General features: G+C 44.7%; 1 protein-coding gene across 1 annotated transcript in view; it reads right to left on the bottom strand.

Moving 5' to 3' along the window:
• Window positions 1–4,926: 4,926 nt before the first annotated feature.
• LOC116977778 (cytochrome P450 2J2) overlaps window positions 4,927–17,809 on the bottom strand; it is a 37,207-nt gene continuing 24,324 nt past the window's right edge. The window contains exons 8-9 of the mRNA XM_033028526.1: window positions 15,400–15,541; window positions 4,927–7,413 (exon numbers count right to left, since the gene is read on the bottom strand). Coding sequence (XP_032884417.1) covers window positions 7,238–7,413; window positions 15,400–15,541 — 318 coding nt within the window. The 3' untranslated portion in view covers window positions 4,927–7,237. The remainder of the gene's footprint in view (window positions 7,414–15,399; window positions 15,542–17,809) is intronic.

The raw sequence follows: 17,809 nt of genomic DNA, 5'->3' as shown, positions 1-17,809 counted from the left end.
AGACCCACACAGGGGCAGTTAGCATATGAAATGGCTGTTGTACAACATGACTCAAAGTGATATGAGATTGAGGTCCAGCAGTAATTGGGGTATTCATTGCCACTCTGCTTGCCCTGGACTAAGGAGGCGAGAATGAGAAGAAACAACTGAGGATACAAATTCTGCTGGAATATTTTACAAGCAGGATCTTTGCGATGTTTTCATACATGATTCTTTTTCACACAGAGAGTTGTGAGTCTGTGGAATTCTCTGCCTCAGAGGGTGGTGGAGGCCGGTTCTCTGGATACTTTCAAGAGAGAGCTAAATAGGGCTCAGGGGATATGGGGAGAAGGCAGGAACAGGGTACTGATTGGGAATGATCAACCATGATCACATTGAATGGCGGTGCTGGCTCGAAGGGCCAAATGGCCTCCTCCTGCACCTATTGTCTATTGTAAAAGAAAGTAGAGGCACAAGAGGGCAGTGGGCAACAACGATTGGACACAAACACAAATAAGTGCCTTAAGGGCCTGTCCCACTGCAGCGACCTAATTGGCAAGTTTAGAAGAGTTAAGGAGAGTTTGAAAAAGTGTCATGTTGAAGACCTCCTTCGACCTCCTTCGACTATGTTGAAGACTAGCTTCGGGAAAATTGGACACCGAATAATGGAGAGTGAAGACGACCTCCTTCCATCTCCTTCGACCTCCCTTCGACTTTGTTGAAGACTATCTACGACTACTTTCGACTACCTTCGATTACTTTCAACTACACTCGATTACCTCCGAATAACATGCCGACCTACTACGACCTACTTCGACTAAACCCATGAGTAAAGAAAATATTGATTTTTTCCATGGCGACCTATTTTTACTCGCGGGCATTTTTCACCATGTTGAAAAATACGCCGCGACCTGGCTGAGGCCTTGAGTACGCGAGGACTACTCTCGAGCATGAAGGAGAGTTACAAAGACCTCCTAGGACCTCATGTCGACCATGCTGCGAGTATGAGATGAGGGCAAACTCTTCTGAACTCGCGGATTAGGTCGCCGTAGTGGGACAGCCCCTTTAAGCTCGGACAACTAATGTCAACAGCATAAGGCATCTGATTTCTTCTGACTTTATAAATATTATTCTTGCATTTGAGAACACATGTGATACCACACAGTTATTGTGCAACTTGTGAGTCAGTTTATATCTTCCTTAAACTTTAGTGCATGGGCTCAACTTTAGTGAATGGGCTCAATTCAAATCAAATTCTTAGCCACTCTATTTTTTTTATTTTAGAGATTCAGCGTAGAAACAGGCCCTTCGGCCCACCAAGTCTGTGGTGACCAGCAATCACCCATACACTACCTCTATCCTACACACCAGGGGCAGTTTACACGGGTCAATTAACCTACATACCTGCATGTCTTTGGAATGTCGGAGGAAACCGGAGCATCTGTAGAAAACCCACAAGGTCACAGGAAGAACATACAAACTCTGTACATACAGCACCTGTAATCAGAATGAAACCCAGGTCTCTGTAAGACACTGTAAGGCAGCAACTCTACCGCTGCACCAGGTACTGCTCTTCTCACCTTGCACCATCTCACTTTTAAATCTTCACCCTAAAATTAAGGGCACACCTTCATGAGTCAAACTCTTTGTTTCATGGCTTATATATTCCATGGTAATTGAGTCAGGACATTGAATGCTACATTTCAAAACTTGATTTGATCCTGGGAAAAGCTCTTTCAGCAGAATTCAGATTGATTCAGCATTCAAGCAGCAATACATTGAATCCCCACAAGAGGGCAGACCAAAGCAATATTGTGATGAATTGAATACTTTCATTAGTAAGAACTTATAAATTGCAAACAGTCTAAAGTCACTGTAAACTTTGTTATTCGTCAGAGTAAATTAACTTCAAGTGAATAGGGTTTAAAACGGCACAACTGCTCATATGCTTACTTTTCCTGAGGAATGACCAGGTCAGGAACATCCATGAACATCCTAAGCCCCCTACTCCCCAGTCCCTTGTCCTCTCCTCTTTCGCCTATGCTTTCCTCTTCCCTATCAACCACTGCTCCTGGTGCAGTTCCTTCTAGAGTACATCCTGATTTCTGTCCTGAAGGCTTTGTGTATGCTTTTACCCAAATGAGACAAAATTAATTGCTCTTGAAAGAACTTGAATTGGCGAATAGCAGGCAAAACTGTTTTCTAAACAGTAAACCTGTTTGAACTTAATTGAATTATTTAATTAAAAAGTGCAAGGGTTGGTGTAGGGAGTGTGCCGGATGTATACATAACTTCCTGAAACTCTGATTAAGTGTCATTTACTAGTCTGTTCAGCATGATCAAAGCCAATAAGATTAGAGAAGCATAAAAATAATAATGTTTTTTTAAGCTGATGCAGGTTTATAATCAATAAAAGATTAGTAGTCAATACTTATCAGGTATTTCCTCAATATTCTGTCACTAGTTATGTGGAAACATTCATTCATTTTTTAATAAAAATTGAATTTTCAAATTGTCATCTGATTTCTGCTTGCAATAAGTCTCACTTAAATGCTTAAAGAGATATGAGGCATGAGCATTTGTTCTTTCAAAAAAATGTCTTTCTATCAAATAGAAATATTGTTTGTAATTTAAAAATTGTTAGCAGCTTACAGAACTTACATTAAGAAGCAAATCTGTAAATTTAGGCCATAAGATTTTTCCCACTGTGTTGTTAATAGAATTTTATTTTTCTCACAGTTAATTCTGTGCCAAATGTTTCTTCTGGGTTGATATGAAAAGTTGTTGCCTAACGACTAACATCGGCAAAATAGCGAGATTATATTCCTGTGTCAAGAATTCCTCACCAGGTTTGAAGTATGTTTTCTAACATGAAATAAACTACAGTATGTTTATGTAATTACAGTGCATGAACCTAACTATGATCAGCCATGATCACATTGAATAGCAGTGCTGGCTCGAAGGACCGAATGGCCTACTCCTGCACTTATTGTCTCTTGTCTATTATCTAATGTCACAACTGGCTGATCTGTGGTAAGGATGGGAATCTGACTTCAGATTAACCAATTTCTGATGTAGCAATCAGTATCCCAGACAGGACACGCATCTGCCCCACCAGACCACTGACAAACTCAAAAGGATTAAGGATTAAACTGACTAGACTGTTACTGAATTTAGATTCACTTGAATGCCAGTGAGCCTACTCAAATGTGTCAGACCATATAGAATGCCAGGGAGCTTGGATTTATTAAACACTCTAGACCACTAGACAGATGGGTGCATATGCATCAAATCGCCAGCAATAGTAGATGGATGAATAAACATTTTGTCAAGGAATTCAGATGGACAAAACCAAAATTAATTAAGACACCACCAACCAACATTCTTGTTGCTTGTTGGCCACAGAACATAATGGGCAGATACAACTTGGCAACGTACAAGCAAGATAATTTTGCAACAGCCAAAAATCTGAGGATTATTTTAATGTACAGCCAAGTACAGATATTAACATAGTAATCCAATAGATCTTAAACTCAGAGTCATAGACCTAAACAGCATGAAAACAGACGATTTGGCTCAACTCATTCATACCAACCAAGTAGCTTAAATTAGTTATTTTCACAAGCCTATATCTGGCCCACGTCTCCCCCAAACCTTTCCTATTTATGTACCTATCTAAGTGTCTCTTAAATGTCATAATGTCTCCAGCCTAAAGTACTTCCTTTGGTAGTTCATTACATAACACTAAATCCAGAATTGCCTTCTCCCTGGAAGGCTCCAATACAAGCTGCTCTAAGAATCCATCACAAAGGCACTCTACAAAGTCCCTTTCTTGGGGCCCAGTACCAACCTGATTTTCCCAGTCTACCTGCATGTTGAAATCTCCCATAACAACCACAGCCTTACCTTTGCTACATGCCAATTTTAACTCCTGATTCAACTTGCACCCTATGTCCAGGTTACTGTTTGGGGGCCTGTAGATAAGTCCCATTAGGGTCTTTTTACCCTTACAATTCCTTAGTTCTATCCATACTGACTCCACATCTCCTGTTTCAATGTCACCCCTTGCAAGGGACGCGAATTTCATTCCTCACCAACACAGCTACCCCACCCCCTCTGCCCACCTGTCTGTCTTTTCGATAGGAGGTATACCCTTGGATATTCAGTTCCCAGCCCTGGCCCTCTTGCAGCCATGTCTCTGTAATTCCCACAACATCATACTTGCCAATTTCTAACTGAGCCTCAAGCTCGTTCAGTTTATTTCTTATACTTCGCGCATTCATATACAACACTTTGACCTCTGTATTCACGTCCCCCCTTGCACCGCTCGCAATTGGCCCTGACCTTAGTCTTTTATCCCTTCGTGAACTTTCCTTCCCATTCCATAGATTTATCAGAATGCTGCCCGGATGAGAGGGTTTCAGCTACAGGGAGAGATTGGATAGACTCGGATTGTTTCCTCTGGAACATCGGAGGTTGAGGGGAGACTTGATAGAAGTATATAAAATGATGAGGGGCATAGATAAAGGTGAACAGTCAGAACCTTATTCCAAGGTTGGAAATACCAAACATTAGAGGGCATAGTTACAAGGTGAGAGGGGGAAAGTTTAATGGGGATGAGCGGAAAAGTTTTTTGCAGGAAACCTTTGCTACCGAAGGTCTCTGAGAAAATCCATGTGGAGAATGTACAAACTCGGCACAGACAGCACCTTGTAGTCAGGATCAAACCCGGATCTCTGGTGCTGCAAGGCAGCAACTTTACCGGTGCACCGCCGTGCCGTCCTGTGAACTGTGTTCAAAATTTGTTAATGTCCACTGTAGAACATAACATAGATTAAGAAATTCAATGCTACGTCATGTACAGAAAGCAGCCCAATGAGAGGTAAAGATCAGGTTATTTTAGATTGAGAGATAAAAGTAGCAAGTAAATATAACAACACAAACAAATCTGAATTTAAATGATTTTTTTTTAATGTAGGAGAGGTTATTTCACTTTTAAGAATTCACACCCTGTTATGTATAATCTGTAAGAATTGCAACATTACATCATTCAAACCATTTGAAAGGAGAACCAGATTCAATGTTTAAGAAGATTTGAGAAACATTTTGGACATATACTTTTTGATATATACATTTTGTTGCCCATTGATGTGGTCAGAGACTGCGCCCAATTTCTATACAACAAAGGGATATACTATTAGCTTTATTGACATTTTTTGATCCAAGTATCTTTTTTCCATTCCATAGATGCTACCCTATGCACAGAACTTTGCAACTGTTCTCAGTTGCAAGTTTTTAAACATGTGTGACATCGGGATGATGACGGGTTCGGATTTGACCACACCGACACTCGCAGTGGGGTGAACTCACGTGATATGTTTTATTGACAGTGGTAATAAAGTCCAGGACCGCATGAGGGTGCTGCCCCTCATCATCAGGGTGCATGCACAGTGGAGATGGTGATCTCAGGCTCATCCCAGCACCTCTGTTCTGGCCTCAAAGGCATAAGCATGGTGATCTCAGGCTTCTCCCTGCAGTTCACCCTTGCCTCGAGAGGAGGCCCTGACGGTCCCAGGCTTATCCTGGTGACTCAGCTTTGGAGCTTGCAGAGGCGGTGCTGGCGGTCTCTGGATGTTCTTTGGTTCTATGTGTGGGCGCAGTCCCTCATTGTCTGTGGGCACAAAGAGGCACTGGTCTCAGGCTTGCCCCAGTCACTGAGCCTTAGCCTCAGTAGAGGAGCTGGCTGCCTAGAGGTTCTTCCCAGCAGCCCAGTCGTGACCACATGGTGGCGCCTGTGGTCTGGGGTTTGTCCCAGTGGCTCAGTCTTCCACAAACCAGTAGGGAAACATCCCACTTTCTCTCCCACTCTCCCCCTCCATTCTCTCTTCCTATTTCTCTTCTGCTTCTCTCACCTTCTCCCGCTCCGGGTAGAATTCCTGGAATTTATAAGGAGTAGGTTGGCAAGATTCAGGAGGGTCATACCGATGCCAGCTAATTAGATCCTGTTGTTACTAATGATGCTGGGGATTGGGCCTTTACTTTCCTATCAGCCAGTGAAGGGGATCAGAGCAGCATCTGAGGGATGGGGCACTGTCACATATGCTAACAAAAATATATTTCTAATATGACACATATCCAGATGAGCTGGCAAATTTGAATAAAAAAAGGATTGACTTTTAAGCAAATTGCTGCAAAATATATTCTGGGCAAAATTCCAGGGATTATAATGAAATCATAGGTATGTTCAAATGCAGAAATTATTATTAACATTTAATCAATATCTGGTACATTTTACATTTCAAGGTTATCAAAACAGAATTCTGTATTGCAAAGTGTACAACTGGAGGCCAGACATTGGATTCATTGCATACAGCAGAAAATACTTGAAGGTCGACACAAAATGCTGGAGTAACTCAGCGGGACAGTCTGATGACGGGTCTTGACCCGAAACGTCACCCATCCTTTCGCCCCAGTGATGCTGCCTGTCCCACTGAGTTACTCCAGCATTTTATGCCTATCTTCGATTTAAACCAGCATCTGCAGTTCTTTCCTGCACAGAAAATACTTGAAATATAATGTATACTCTCCTTAGAAATTGTTGCATCACAACTTTAAAATTATCTTCATACCACATTTTCAAAAGATCCTACTGCACTCTCTTTCCAATGAATGTTAGAATACAGCTCTACACACAACAGTTAAAACAAGACCTTCAAGTGATCAGTTAATGTTATAATATGATTGTGGATTCAATTTTCCTCCACAGAAGTTGCCTGGGCAGGTGAGGTCCTCTTGCAGTTTAATCTTTGCTTAAGGTTCCACCACCTGCATACTTTGTGTCTCCAATAATTATAGGTACTACACCTTGTTATGGGCATCTGTGTGTAAGCCGACTTATGCCTTCCGATGATGTTAGCAATAATGGATGGGAAGGTGAACAGAGAGAGCAATAGATGGTCAAGAGGTTCTGAACAAAATAATGTAAAATTAGGTTTGATTGGTAGGAGTGGCACCAAGTATCAACTGTCCCAGAAATATTTATCTTTAGAGAGGTGACGACAGTGCTTGCTTGCCTGCCTTATTATGTCCACAAAATGTCAGAATTAAATAATTTTCTAAAAACATTATGTTAAAGGGAAATATTCCAGAGACATTGATTTAGAAGAAAATAGGACACTGAGCTGCAATGAAAGGGGCAGAATGCTGTCATGGGAGGCACAGTGCAGGATCAGCCCATGGATACTACTGCTCTCTTGGCTCAGCGTGGAATTGCACATATCTTATACGGCCGTGGGGCATGTGTCAGCATCAATACACCATCAAAGCTAATCTTCACGCCCTCAGGAACAACAAATTTGAACTTCTGAATTAATGAAGTGATGAAAAGGAACAATTCCATTCTAGCCAGTGGTTCTCCCATGCAGTTGCGTTTCCCTGCAAGTAAAGAGGCATGTAAATAAGATGTTGATTATAACCAGGTAAAATAATCCCATTCAGTGGTGAAAAGGGTAAATATACAAGCACGCCGGCACTATCTCCTGTTTCTTGATCTAATGACATTTATTTAATCACAAGATGATTTTAGGGTTCAGATATGATTTTCATGATCAGACTACCCAGAATAATATTCAGATAACGACAACTTCCCATACAGAGAAGAGCACCAAATCCATCAAACTCTAGCTCCTTTTGCTGGCTGAATCTGCCCTGGAATCAGTTGGATTGGCATTTCCACTTGGATTAATTTTTTGGGATAAAAAGGGAATGGAGCCGAGAAATATCTGCTTAGTTTCAAGTCAAGTTAATTTCATTGCCACGTGCATAATTATAGTGAGGAAACGCGTACAATGAAAATCTTGCTTGCAGCAATATTACAGGAACATAGATTCAGATAAAACACAAAACATAAATTATACATAAATTACATATAAATTCTAAAGACAGCAAAAAGAAAAATATGCGCACAGACTTTAGTACAAAATACAACCGGAAAACAAGTCAATGGCAGTGATATTGGTGGTCTCTAGTGATTTGTTGCTGAGGTAGGAGAATGTTGTGCAGATTGGTTCAAGATCCTGATGGTTACAGACAACAGACAATAGACAATAGGTGCAGGATTCGGCCCTTCGAGTCAGCACCACCATTCAATGTGGTCATGTGATCGAGAGGAGGAGGAGCCATCTTGGTGAACGGCTGCTAGCCAGCAGCTGTCCGTTTTAAATTCGTTTTTTTTATAGTTTTTAGTGAGTCCTGTTTTTTTGTTTGTAGGGGATATGGTCTTTTAATGTGGGGGGGTAGGTGTAACTTTATTTCTAGGTCCCTACCTGGTCGGTGTGGCAGCCTTTTCTCCGGGCTGCCCGTCGACCCGTCCTCGTGGCCTACCTGCGGGCTTGGAGCACCGTTTCCTGGCGGGGACAGCCCAGCACCTCGGCCTCGGCCTCGGCACAGCATTGGAGCGCTGGAGCGGAGCGGGCGATGCCTTGCCTGGGTCGCCGCGCTGGAGCGACGCGCTGGAGCTCTGGCGAGCTGGACCGCCGAGAGCAACATCTCCGGGCTGCGGGTCTGCGGAGCGGAGAGGCGGCGTGCGGAGAGGCGGCGGTGCGGAGAGGCGGCGCCGACTTTATCATCGGGAGCCTGGGAGCTCCAAACCGGCGCGGCCTTGTCGGCTTCGGCAGCCGCGGGCTCCAACCAGGAAGCGGCCGTTCCAGGAGGCCCAGCCGCCGAAAGGACTCTCCCGATGCCGGGGCAAGACCACCCGGTGAGAACGGCCAGGGACATCGGGCCTCCGTAGAGGCAACTGCGGTGGCCTCAATAGGCCTGACTTTGGGGTGAACATGGGGTGGGGACTGGACATTGTGCCTTCCTCCACAGTGCTACCCACTGTGGGGGGATGATTTTTTTGTCTAATTGTAGTCCTGTAGGTCTGTGTCCAAGATGGCTGCCGTGAAGAGAGAGTGGACGCTGGCGCGCTTTGGCTGCCGCTGCTCTCTCTTCACACTGTGTTTTTGATTTTCTGTTTTTGGATTGAATTCTGTTTTTAATTTGTGTCTCTGTGATGTCTTTTTTACCTGTTCTATTCCGATTATATGTTTTTATTCCGATTACTATGTAAGGTGTCCTTGAGATGTCTGAAAGGCGCCCATTAAATAAAATTTATTATTATTATTATTATGGCTGATCATACACAATCAGTACCCCATTCCTGCCTTCTCCCCATATCCCCTGACTCCGCTATCTTTAAGAGCCCTATCAAAGCTATCTCTTGAAAGTATACACAGAGAACCGGCCTCCACTGCCCTCTGAGTCAGAGAATTCCACAGACTCACAACTCTCTGTGTGAAAAAGTGTTTCCTCATCTCCGTTCTAAATACCTTACCCCTTATTCTTAAAATGTGGCCCTTGGTTCTGGACTCCCCCAACATCGGGAACATGTTTCCTGCCTCTCGCGTGTCCAAACCCTTAATAATCTTATATGTTTCAATAAGTTCCTTTCTCATCCTTCTAAATTCCAGAGTATACAAGCCCAGCCGCTCCATTCTCTCAGCGTATGACAGTCCCGCCATCCTGGGAATTAACCTTGTGAACCTACGCTGCACTCTCTTAATAGCAAGAATGTCCTTCCTCAAATTAGGGGACCAAAACTGCACACAATACTCCAGGTGTGGTCACACTGGGGGCCTGTACAACTGCAGAACGACCTCTTTGCTCCTATACACAACTACTCGTGTTATGAAGACCAACATGCCATTCGCTTTCTTCAATGCCTGTTGTACCTGCATGCTTACTTTCATTGACTGATGAATAAGGACCCCCAGATCCCGTTGTACTTCCCCTTTTCCCAACTGACACCATTTAGATAATAATCTGCCTTCCTGTTTTTGCTACCAAAGTGGATAAGCTCAGATTTATCCACATTAAACTGCATCTGCCATGCATCTGCCCACTCACCCAACCTGTCCAAGTCACCCTGCATTCTGATAGCATCCTCCTCACAGTTAACACTGCCACCCAGCTTTGTGTCAACTGCAAATTTGCTAATGTTGCTTTGAATCCCTTCATCAAAATCTGTGGTCCCAGCACCGAGTCTTGTGGTACCACACTAGTCACTGCCTGCCATTCTGAAAGGGACCCATTAATCCCTACTTTTTGTTTCCCATTTGCCAACCAATTTTCTATCCATGTCAGCACTCTACCCCCAATACCATGTGCCCTAATTTTTCCCACTAATCTCCCCATGGGACCTTATCAAATGCTTTCTGAAAGTCCAGGTACACTACATTCACTGGCTCCCCCTTGTCCATTTTCCTAGTTACAGCCTCAAATAAATTTAGAAAATTAATCAAGCATGATTTCCCCTTCGTAAATCCATGCTGACTTAGACCGACCCTGTTACTGCTATCCAAATGTGCTGCTATTTCATCTTTTATGATTGTCTCCAGCATCATCCCCATCACCGATGTCAGGCTAACTGGTCTATAACTCCCTGTTTTCTCTCTCCAGCCTTTCTTAAAAAGTGGGATAACATTAGCTACCCTCTAATCCACAGGAACTGATCCTGAATCAATAGAACATTGGAAAATGATCACCAATGCATCCACGATTTCTATAGCCACTTCGTTAAGTACCCTGGGATGCAGTCAATCGGGCCCTGGCAATTTATCAGCCTTCAGTCCCATCAGTCTACCTAACATCATTTCCTGCCTATTGTGGATTCCCTTCAGTTCCACCCCAGATCCTCTGGCCACTAGTACATCAGGAAGATTGTTTGTGTCCTCCTTAGTGAAGTATGATCCAAAGTACCTGTTCAATTCACCTTTTTCAGTCATCAAGGGTACAACTTTGGTCTAAATCAATTTTTTCCTCTTCACACACCTAAAGAAGCTTTTACTATCCTCCTTTATATTCTTGGCTAGCTTACCTTCGTACCTCATATTTTCTCCCTGTATTGCCTTTTTGGTTATCTTCTGTTGCTCTTTAAACATTACCCAGTCCTCTTGCTTACCGCTCATCTTTGCTATGTTGTACTTCTTCTCTTTTATTTTTATACTGTCCCTGACATCCCTTGTCAGCCACGGTCGCCCCTTACTCCCCTTGGAATCTTTCTTCCTCGTTGGAATGAACTGTTCCTGCATCTTCTGTATTATTCCCAGAAATATCTGCCATTGTTGTTTGACTGTCATCCCTGCTAGGGTATCTTTCCAGTCAACTTTGGGCAGCTCCTCCCTCATGGACTCCATAGTTCCCTTCGTTCAACTGTAACACATACACCTCTGATTTACCTTTCTCCCTCTCAAATTGTAGATTAAAACTTACCATATTATGGTCACTACCTCCTAATGGCTCCTTTACCTCGAGTTCACTTATCAAATCCAGTTCATTACACCACACTAAATAAAGAAATGCCTTCTCCCTGGTAGGTTGCAGTACAAGCTGCACTAAGGAGGAGATCGACCGACTCATCCAGACAACCTACAGTGACCCCGCCAGGCAGCAGGAGCTGGGCCAGTGCAACATCCTGATAAAACCACCTCCACCCATCACGGAGTTTGATAGTAGAGAGCCATTCCTGAAAGAGGTCCAGGACGTTGTGAAGAGAGCAAGATCTGGCTCAGCCCCTGGCCCAAGCGGAGTCCCCTACAGGGTCTACAAGAACTGCCCCTTGTTACTGAAACGGCTGTGGAAGATCCTGAAACTCATCTGGAGGAGAGGAAAAGTGGCGCAGCAGTGGCGATTCGCTGAAGGAGTCTGGATCCCAAAGGAGGAAGATTCCAAGAAGATCGATCAGTTCAGAATCATCTCCTTGCTAAGCGTTGCAGGCAAGATTTTCTTCAGCATAGTGGCGAGGCGGCTGACCAACTTCCTCTCCAGCAATGGCTACATCGACAGCTCACTGCAAAAGGGAGGCTTATCTGGAGTGCCGGGGTGTCTAGAGCACACGGGAGTGGTGACCCAGCTCTTCAGAGAAGCCAGGGAGAACAAGGGAGACCTGACAGTGCTCTGGCTTGACCTGGCCAACGCCTACGGCTCCATCCCGCACAAGCTGATCCAGACAGTCATGGCCAAGCATCATGTGCCGGGCCAAGTGGCAGATCTCATCCTGGACTATTACAACCAGTTCAGCATGAGAGTCTCACCAGGGTCAGTAACATCAGAGTGGCACAGACTGAAGGTTGGGATCATCACAGGCTGTACCATCTCTGTGATCCTTTTTGCCTTGGCGATGAACATGATCGTCAAGTCTGCTGAGCTCGAGTGCCGGGGCCCTCGGACCAAGTCAGGAATGCGCCAACCACCAATCAGAGCCTTCAAGGATGACCTGACTGTCACCACTGAGTCAGTGCCAGGAAGCAGGTGGATCCTGCAGGGGTTGCAGAAGCTGATTGCATGGGCAAGGATGAGGTTTAAGCCAGGAAAATCAAGGTCACTGGTGCTGAAGGAGGGCAAAGTCATGGACAGGCTCCGTTTCAACATAGAAAGGACACCAATCCCAACTGTCTCCGAAAGGCCAGTGAAGAGTCTTGGCAAGGTGTTTAACAGCAGCCTGAAGGATACAGCATCTGTCCAGGCAACCTGTCAGGAGCTGGAGAGCTGGTTGAGAGCAGTGGACCAGTCGGGGCTTCCCGGCAAGTTCAAGGCATGGATTTACCAGCATGGTATCCTGCCAAGGATACTCTGGCCACTGCTTGTCTGCGAAGTCCCAATATCCATCGTACAGAGATTGGAGAGGAAAGTCAGCAGTTTTCTCAGAAGGTGCCCAGGAGCCTTAGCAGCATCGCCCTTTACGGAAATAACACCAAGCTCCAGCTGCCCCTGAAGTCCCTGGAGGAGGAGTTCAAGGTGACTCGGGCCAGAGAGGTGATGATGTACAGGAACTCCAGCGACCCCAAGGTGGCTCAAGCAGGGGTGGAGGTGAAAACTGGGAGGAAGTGGAGAGCCGGCGAAGCCGTGCTGAAAGCAGAGTCTCGGATACGCCACAGGGTCCTGGTGGGAGCAGTGACTCGGGGAAGAGCTGGCCTGGGAATCTTCCCATCTCCCCAGTTTGACAAGGCCAAGGGGAAGGAGAGGCACAGGCTGGTCCAGGAGGAAGTGAGGGCTCTGGTGGAGGAGGAGAGGTGTACCAGAGCAGTGGGATTGAGGCAGCAGGGAGCCTGGACAAGGTGGGAGCAAGCCATGGAACGAAAAGTCACATGGACTGAGCTCTGGCAGGCTGAACCACAGCGCATCAAGTTCCTGATCCAGGCAGTGTATGATGTCCTGCCCAGCCCATCGAACCTCTTCATCTGGGGCAAAGCGGAATCTCCAGATTGCCCGCAATGCTCAGGCAAGGGGACGTTGGAGCACATCCTGAGCTGTTGCCCAAAGGCTCTTGGGCAGGGCCGGTACACATGGCGTCACGACCAGGTTCTCAAACCCATTGCAGAAGCCATCAGCATGGGAATCAGCAGCTGTAGACAAGAACGCCCCACCACCCAGATGATCACCTTCGTGAAGGCCGGAGTGTAGCTGCTAAGAACCACAGCAGCCAGGAATCAGTCAGGAATCCTGGTGACTGCGCAGGACTGGCAGCTTTCCGCAGACCTGGTGAAATAGCTGAAGTTCCCACGGCACATTGCCACGACCACCCTGAGGCCAGATATCCTCCTGGTCTCAGAGGCAACCAAAAACATCGTCTTGTTGGAACTGACTGTGCCGTGGGAGGACCGTCTGGAGGAGGCCCACAAGAGGAAGATGGCCAAGTATGAAGAGCTGTTCATAGACTGCCGCAAGCAGGGCTGGAAGGCGAGGTGTATGACCATCGAGGTCGGCTGCAGAGGTTTTGCAGGGTAATTGCTCTACAAAGCCTTAAGTGCACTGGGCATAAACGGAGTGGCGAGGAGAAAGGTCATCAAGAACACCACAGAGGCAGCGGAGAAGGCCTCGAGATGGCTCTGGATCAGGAGAGGAGGTCCATGAGGAGGAGCGAATGTCACCTGAACACAAGTCGTGGTCTGATCAACCACGGCTGGGTCGCCTGGGTGAGGGTGTCTGATGTTGAAAGACCCGAAACACCCAATGACCCCAGGTTACATCACTGATGATGTGTTCAGGAGCATCTATCGATGATTTGTATCAATAAGAATCCATCACGGAGGCACTTCACAAACTGACTTTCTTGGGGTCCAGTAACAACCTGATTTTCCCAGTCTATAGGAAAGTAGCTTTTCCTGAGCCTAGTGCTGTTGGACTTCAGGCTTCAGTACTCCCCGCCCTATGGGAGCAGTGAGAAGAGGCATGACCCAGGTGGTGGATGATGGCCCTTGATGACGGATGCCTGCTTCTTGAGGCAGCATTCCATTTCCATGGTTTAATGATAGAAACCATTAAAAATATGAATGGATCTATGCCTACAATTTGTGTACAATATGTAGTCAATTTGCCTAAATTTGTTTGACACACTCACCTATTTTTAATTAATATCCAATATAAAATGGAGTTGTCAAGCAAATTCATTAAAACAATCCATTGTCTAATGTCCATCAATTTAATTTTATATTCATTTCACAAAGCAGTGAATATTGTGAAAATACATGCTAAATTGGCAGGTACATCTAAGACAAATAAGCATAATCAAATGCCTCCTATGCTACGGCAGCTCATGGGGCCAGAGTAGACTGGGAGGAGTTTTGTTGGCTGAACAGGTTAGCAAACACGTGTAATGATGACATGTTCTGGAGCTGCACCTAGTAATTGAAGACCAAAGATTATTCATATTTCATTTCCTGAAAGAATTACATAAATTGAACAGGGATCATGATGGCATAGGAAAACTAATTTGTAAATGATCTTTGGAAAATGCAGAAGGTGAGTTAAATCCCGCTTGGAGTGCATACTGTCGTTGTGTCCTTGGGCAAGACACTTCACCCACCTTTGCCTGTGTGTGAATGTGTGGGAGTGATTGGTGGTGGTCGGAGGGGCCGTAGGCGCAGATTGGCAGCCACGCTTCCGTCAGTCTGCCCCAGGGCAGCTGTGGCTACAGAAGTAGCTTATCACCACCGAGTGTGACTGAGGAGTGAATGAATAATGCGATGTAAAGCGCCTTGAGTATTAGAAAGGCGCTATATGAATCCCATCCATCATTATTATTATTATTATCTTTGTTCAATTCTAAGCCATTGTCCCTTAAAGAGTAGGAGCTTTTGTTTACTCTTTTCTTTTGAAAGGTTCTCCAAGAATTAGTTTTACCAAAAGTATTGAAGAGTCTACAGGTACATGTTAAAACTTAACCTCCCAGGTAAGAAATGGACCTGTACACTTTCCCAGCAACTAGAAACAAAAACATCAGAGAATAAATAACAAGCAAGTTGTTTTCTTACTTTCACTTACTCACTCACTCTTGACATAGTATGCTTCTGTATGTGCAACATAAATGAAAGAATTTACCTCCAGAGAAAGGCACAAATGCTTCCTTTCTAACAAATTTCCCAGTTTTGTCCAGGAAGTGTTCAGGATTGAATTCATCAGGTGTCTCCCATTCTGATTTGTCCATCAACACCGAGTAGAGATTCATAATTACTTGTGTGCCCTAACAAGCAAATGAACAGATACAAATCAAATGAATTGGGAAGTATCAGTCTTCCATATCTAGGCTTGAGAGAGAGGGAATGATGGAAATAAATATAGGGCCTCAACTACACACTTGGAGAGGTCAAATGTGAGTACAAAACAAAACATATACAATCAATGGAAAGTCCCTTAACAGTATTGATGTACAGAGGGATCTTGGGTATAGGTTCATAGCTCCCTAACAGTGGCAACACAAGTAGTGATAATTTAGTGATAATTTTTCAAAACTCTTTAGATTCTGGAGTAGTTCCTGAGGATTGGAGGGTAGCTAATGTAACACCACTTTTTAAAAAGGGAGGGAGAGAGAAAACGGGGAATTACAGACCAGTTAGTCTAACGTCGGTAGTGGGGAAACTGCTAGAATCAGTTATTAAAGATGGGATAGCAGCACATTTGGAAAGTGGTGAAATCATTGGACAAAGTCAGCATGGATTTATGAAGGGTAAATCATGTCTGACGAATCTTATAGAATTTTTCGAGGATGTAACTAGTAGAGTGGATAAGGGAGAACCAGTGGATGTGTTATATCTGGACTTTCAGAAGGCTTTCGACAAGGTCCCACATAAGAGATTAGTATACAAACTTAAAGCACACGGTATTGGGGGTTCAGTATTGATGTAGATAGAGAACTGGCTGGAAGACAGGAAGCAAAGAGTAGGAGTAAACGGGTCCTTTTCACAATGGCAGGCAGTGACTAGTGGGGTACCGCAAGGCTCAGTTCTGGGACCCCAGCTTTTTACGATATATATTAATGATTTGGACGAGGGAATTGAATGCAACATCTCCAAGTTTGCGGATGACACGAAGCTGGGGGGCAGTGTTAGCTGTGAGGAGGATGCTAGGAGGCTGCAAGGTGACTTGGATAGGCTGGGTGAGTGGGCAAATGCATGGCAGATGCAGTATAATGTGGATAAATGTGAGGTTATCCACTTTGGTGGCAAAAACAGGAAAGTAGATTATTATCTGAATGGTGGCCGATTAGGAAAGGGGGAGATGCAACGAGACCTGGGTGTCATGGTACACCAGTCATTAAAAGTAGGCATGCAGGTGCAGCAGGCAGTGAAGAAGGCGAATGGTATGTTAGCATTCATAGCAAAAGGATTTGAGTATAGGAGCAGGGAGATTCTACTGCAGTTATACAGGGTCTTGGTGAGACCACACCTGGAGTATTGCGTACAGTTTTGGTCTCCTAATCTGAGGAAAGACATTCTTGCCATAGAGGGAGTACAGAGAAGGTTCACCAGACTGATTCCTGGGATGTCAGGACTTTCATATGAAGAAAGACTGGATAGACTCGGTTTGTACTCGCTAGAATTTAGAAGATTGAGGGGGGATCTTATAGAAACTTACAAAATTCTTAAGGGGCTGGACAGGCTAGATGCAGGAAGATTGTTCCCGATGTTGGGGAAGTCCAGAACAAGGGGTCACAGTTTAAGGATAAAGGGGAAATCTTTTAGGACCGAGATGAGGAAAACATTTTTCACACAGAGAGTGGTGAATCTGTGGAATTCTCTCCCGCAGAAGGTAGTTGAGGCCAGTTCATTGGCTATATTTAAGAGGGAGTTAGATGTGGCCCTTGTGGCTAAAGGGATCAGGGAGTATGGAGAGAAGGCAGGTACAGGATACTGAGTTGGATGATCAGCCATGATCATATTGAATGGCGGTGCAGGCTCGAAGGGCCGAATGGCCTACTCCTGCACCTATTTTCTATGTTTCTATGTTTCTATACAGTGGTAAAGAAGGCATACGGAATGCTTGTCATCATAGGTCAGTGCACTGAATATAAGAGTCAGTAAGTCATATTGCAGCTTTCGAGGACACAGTTCAGGGGTATTGTGTGCACTTCTGGTTGCTCCAAGGATGGGAAGTTTTTGTTTGGAGGTTTATCAGAATGCAGCCTGGTTTAAAGGGTATTAGCTATCAGTAGAGGTTGGACAAACTTAGATTGTTTTCTCTGGAGCATCAGATGCTGAGGGGAGATCTGATAGAAGTATGTAAAATTATAAGAAGCTTAGGCGGGGTAAACAGCCAGAACCTTTATCCCAGGGTGGTAATGTCAAAGACTGGGGGCATAGCTTTAAAGTGAGAGGAGCATGATTTAAAGGAGTTGTGCGGAACAATTTTATTGCCCAGAAAGTGGTTGGTGCCTAGAACTTGTTGCCATTGTTGGTGTTGGAGGTATATACAATGGTGGCATTTTAGAGGTTTTTTGATAGGAGCATGGATG

Source organism: Amblyraja radiata, chromosome 10 (assembly GCF_010909765.2).
Source record: "Amblyraja radiata isolate CabotCenter1 chromosome 10, sAmbRad1.1.pri, whole genome shotgun sequence".
NCBI lineage: Eukaryota > Metazoa > Chordata > Chondrichthyes > Rajiformes > Rajidae > Amblyraja > Amblyraja radiata.
The sequence above is the reverse complement of the archived record's forward strand: the minus strand, read 5'-3'. Positions and strand labels throughout refer to the sequence as shown.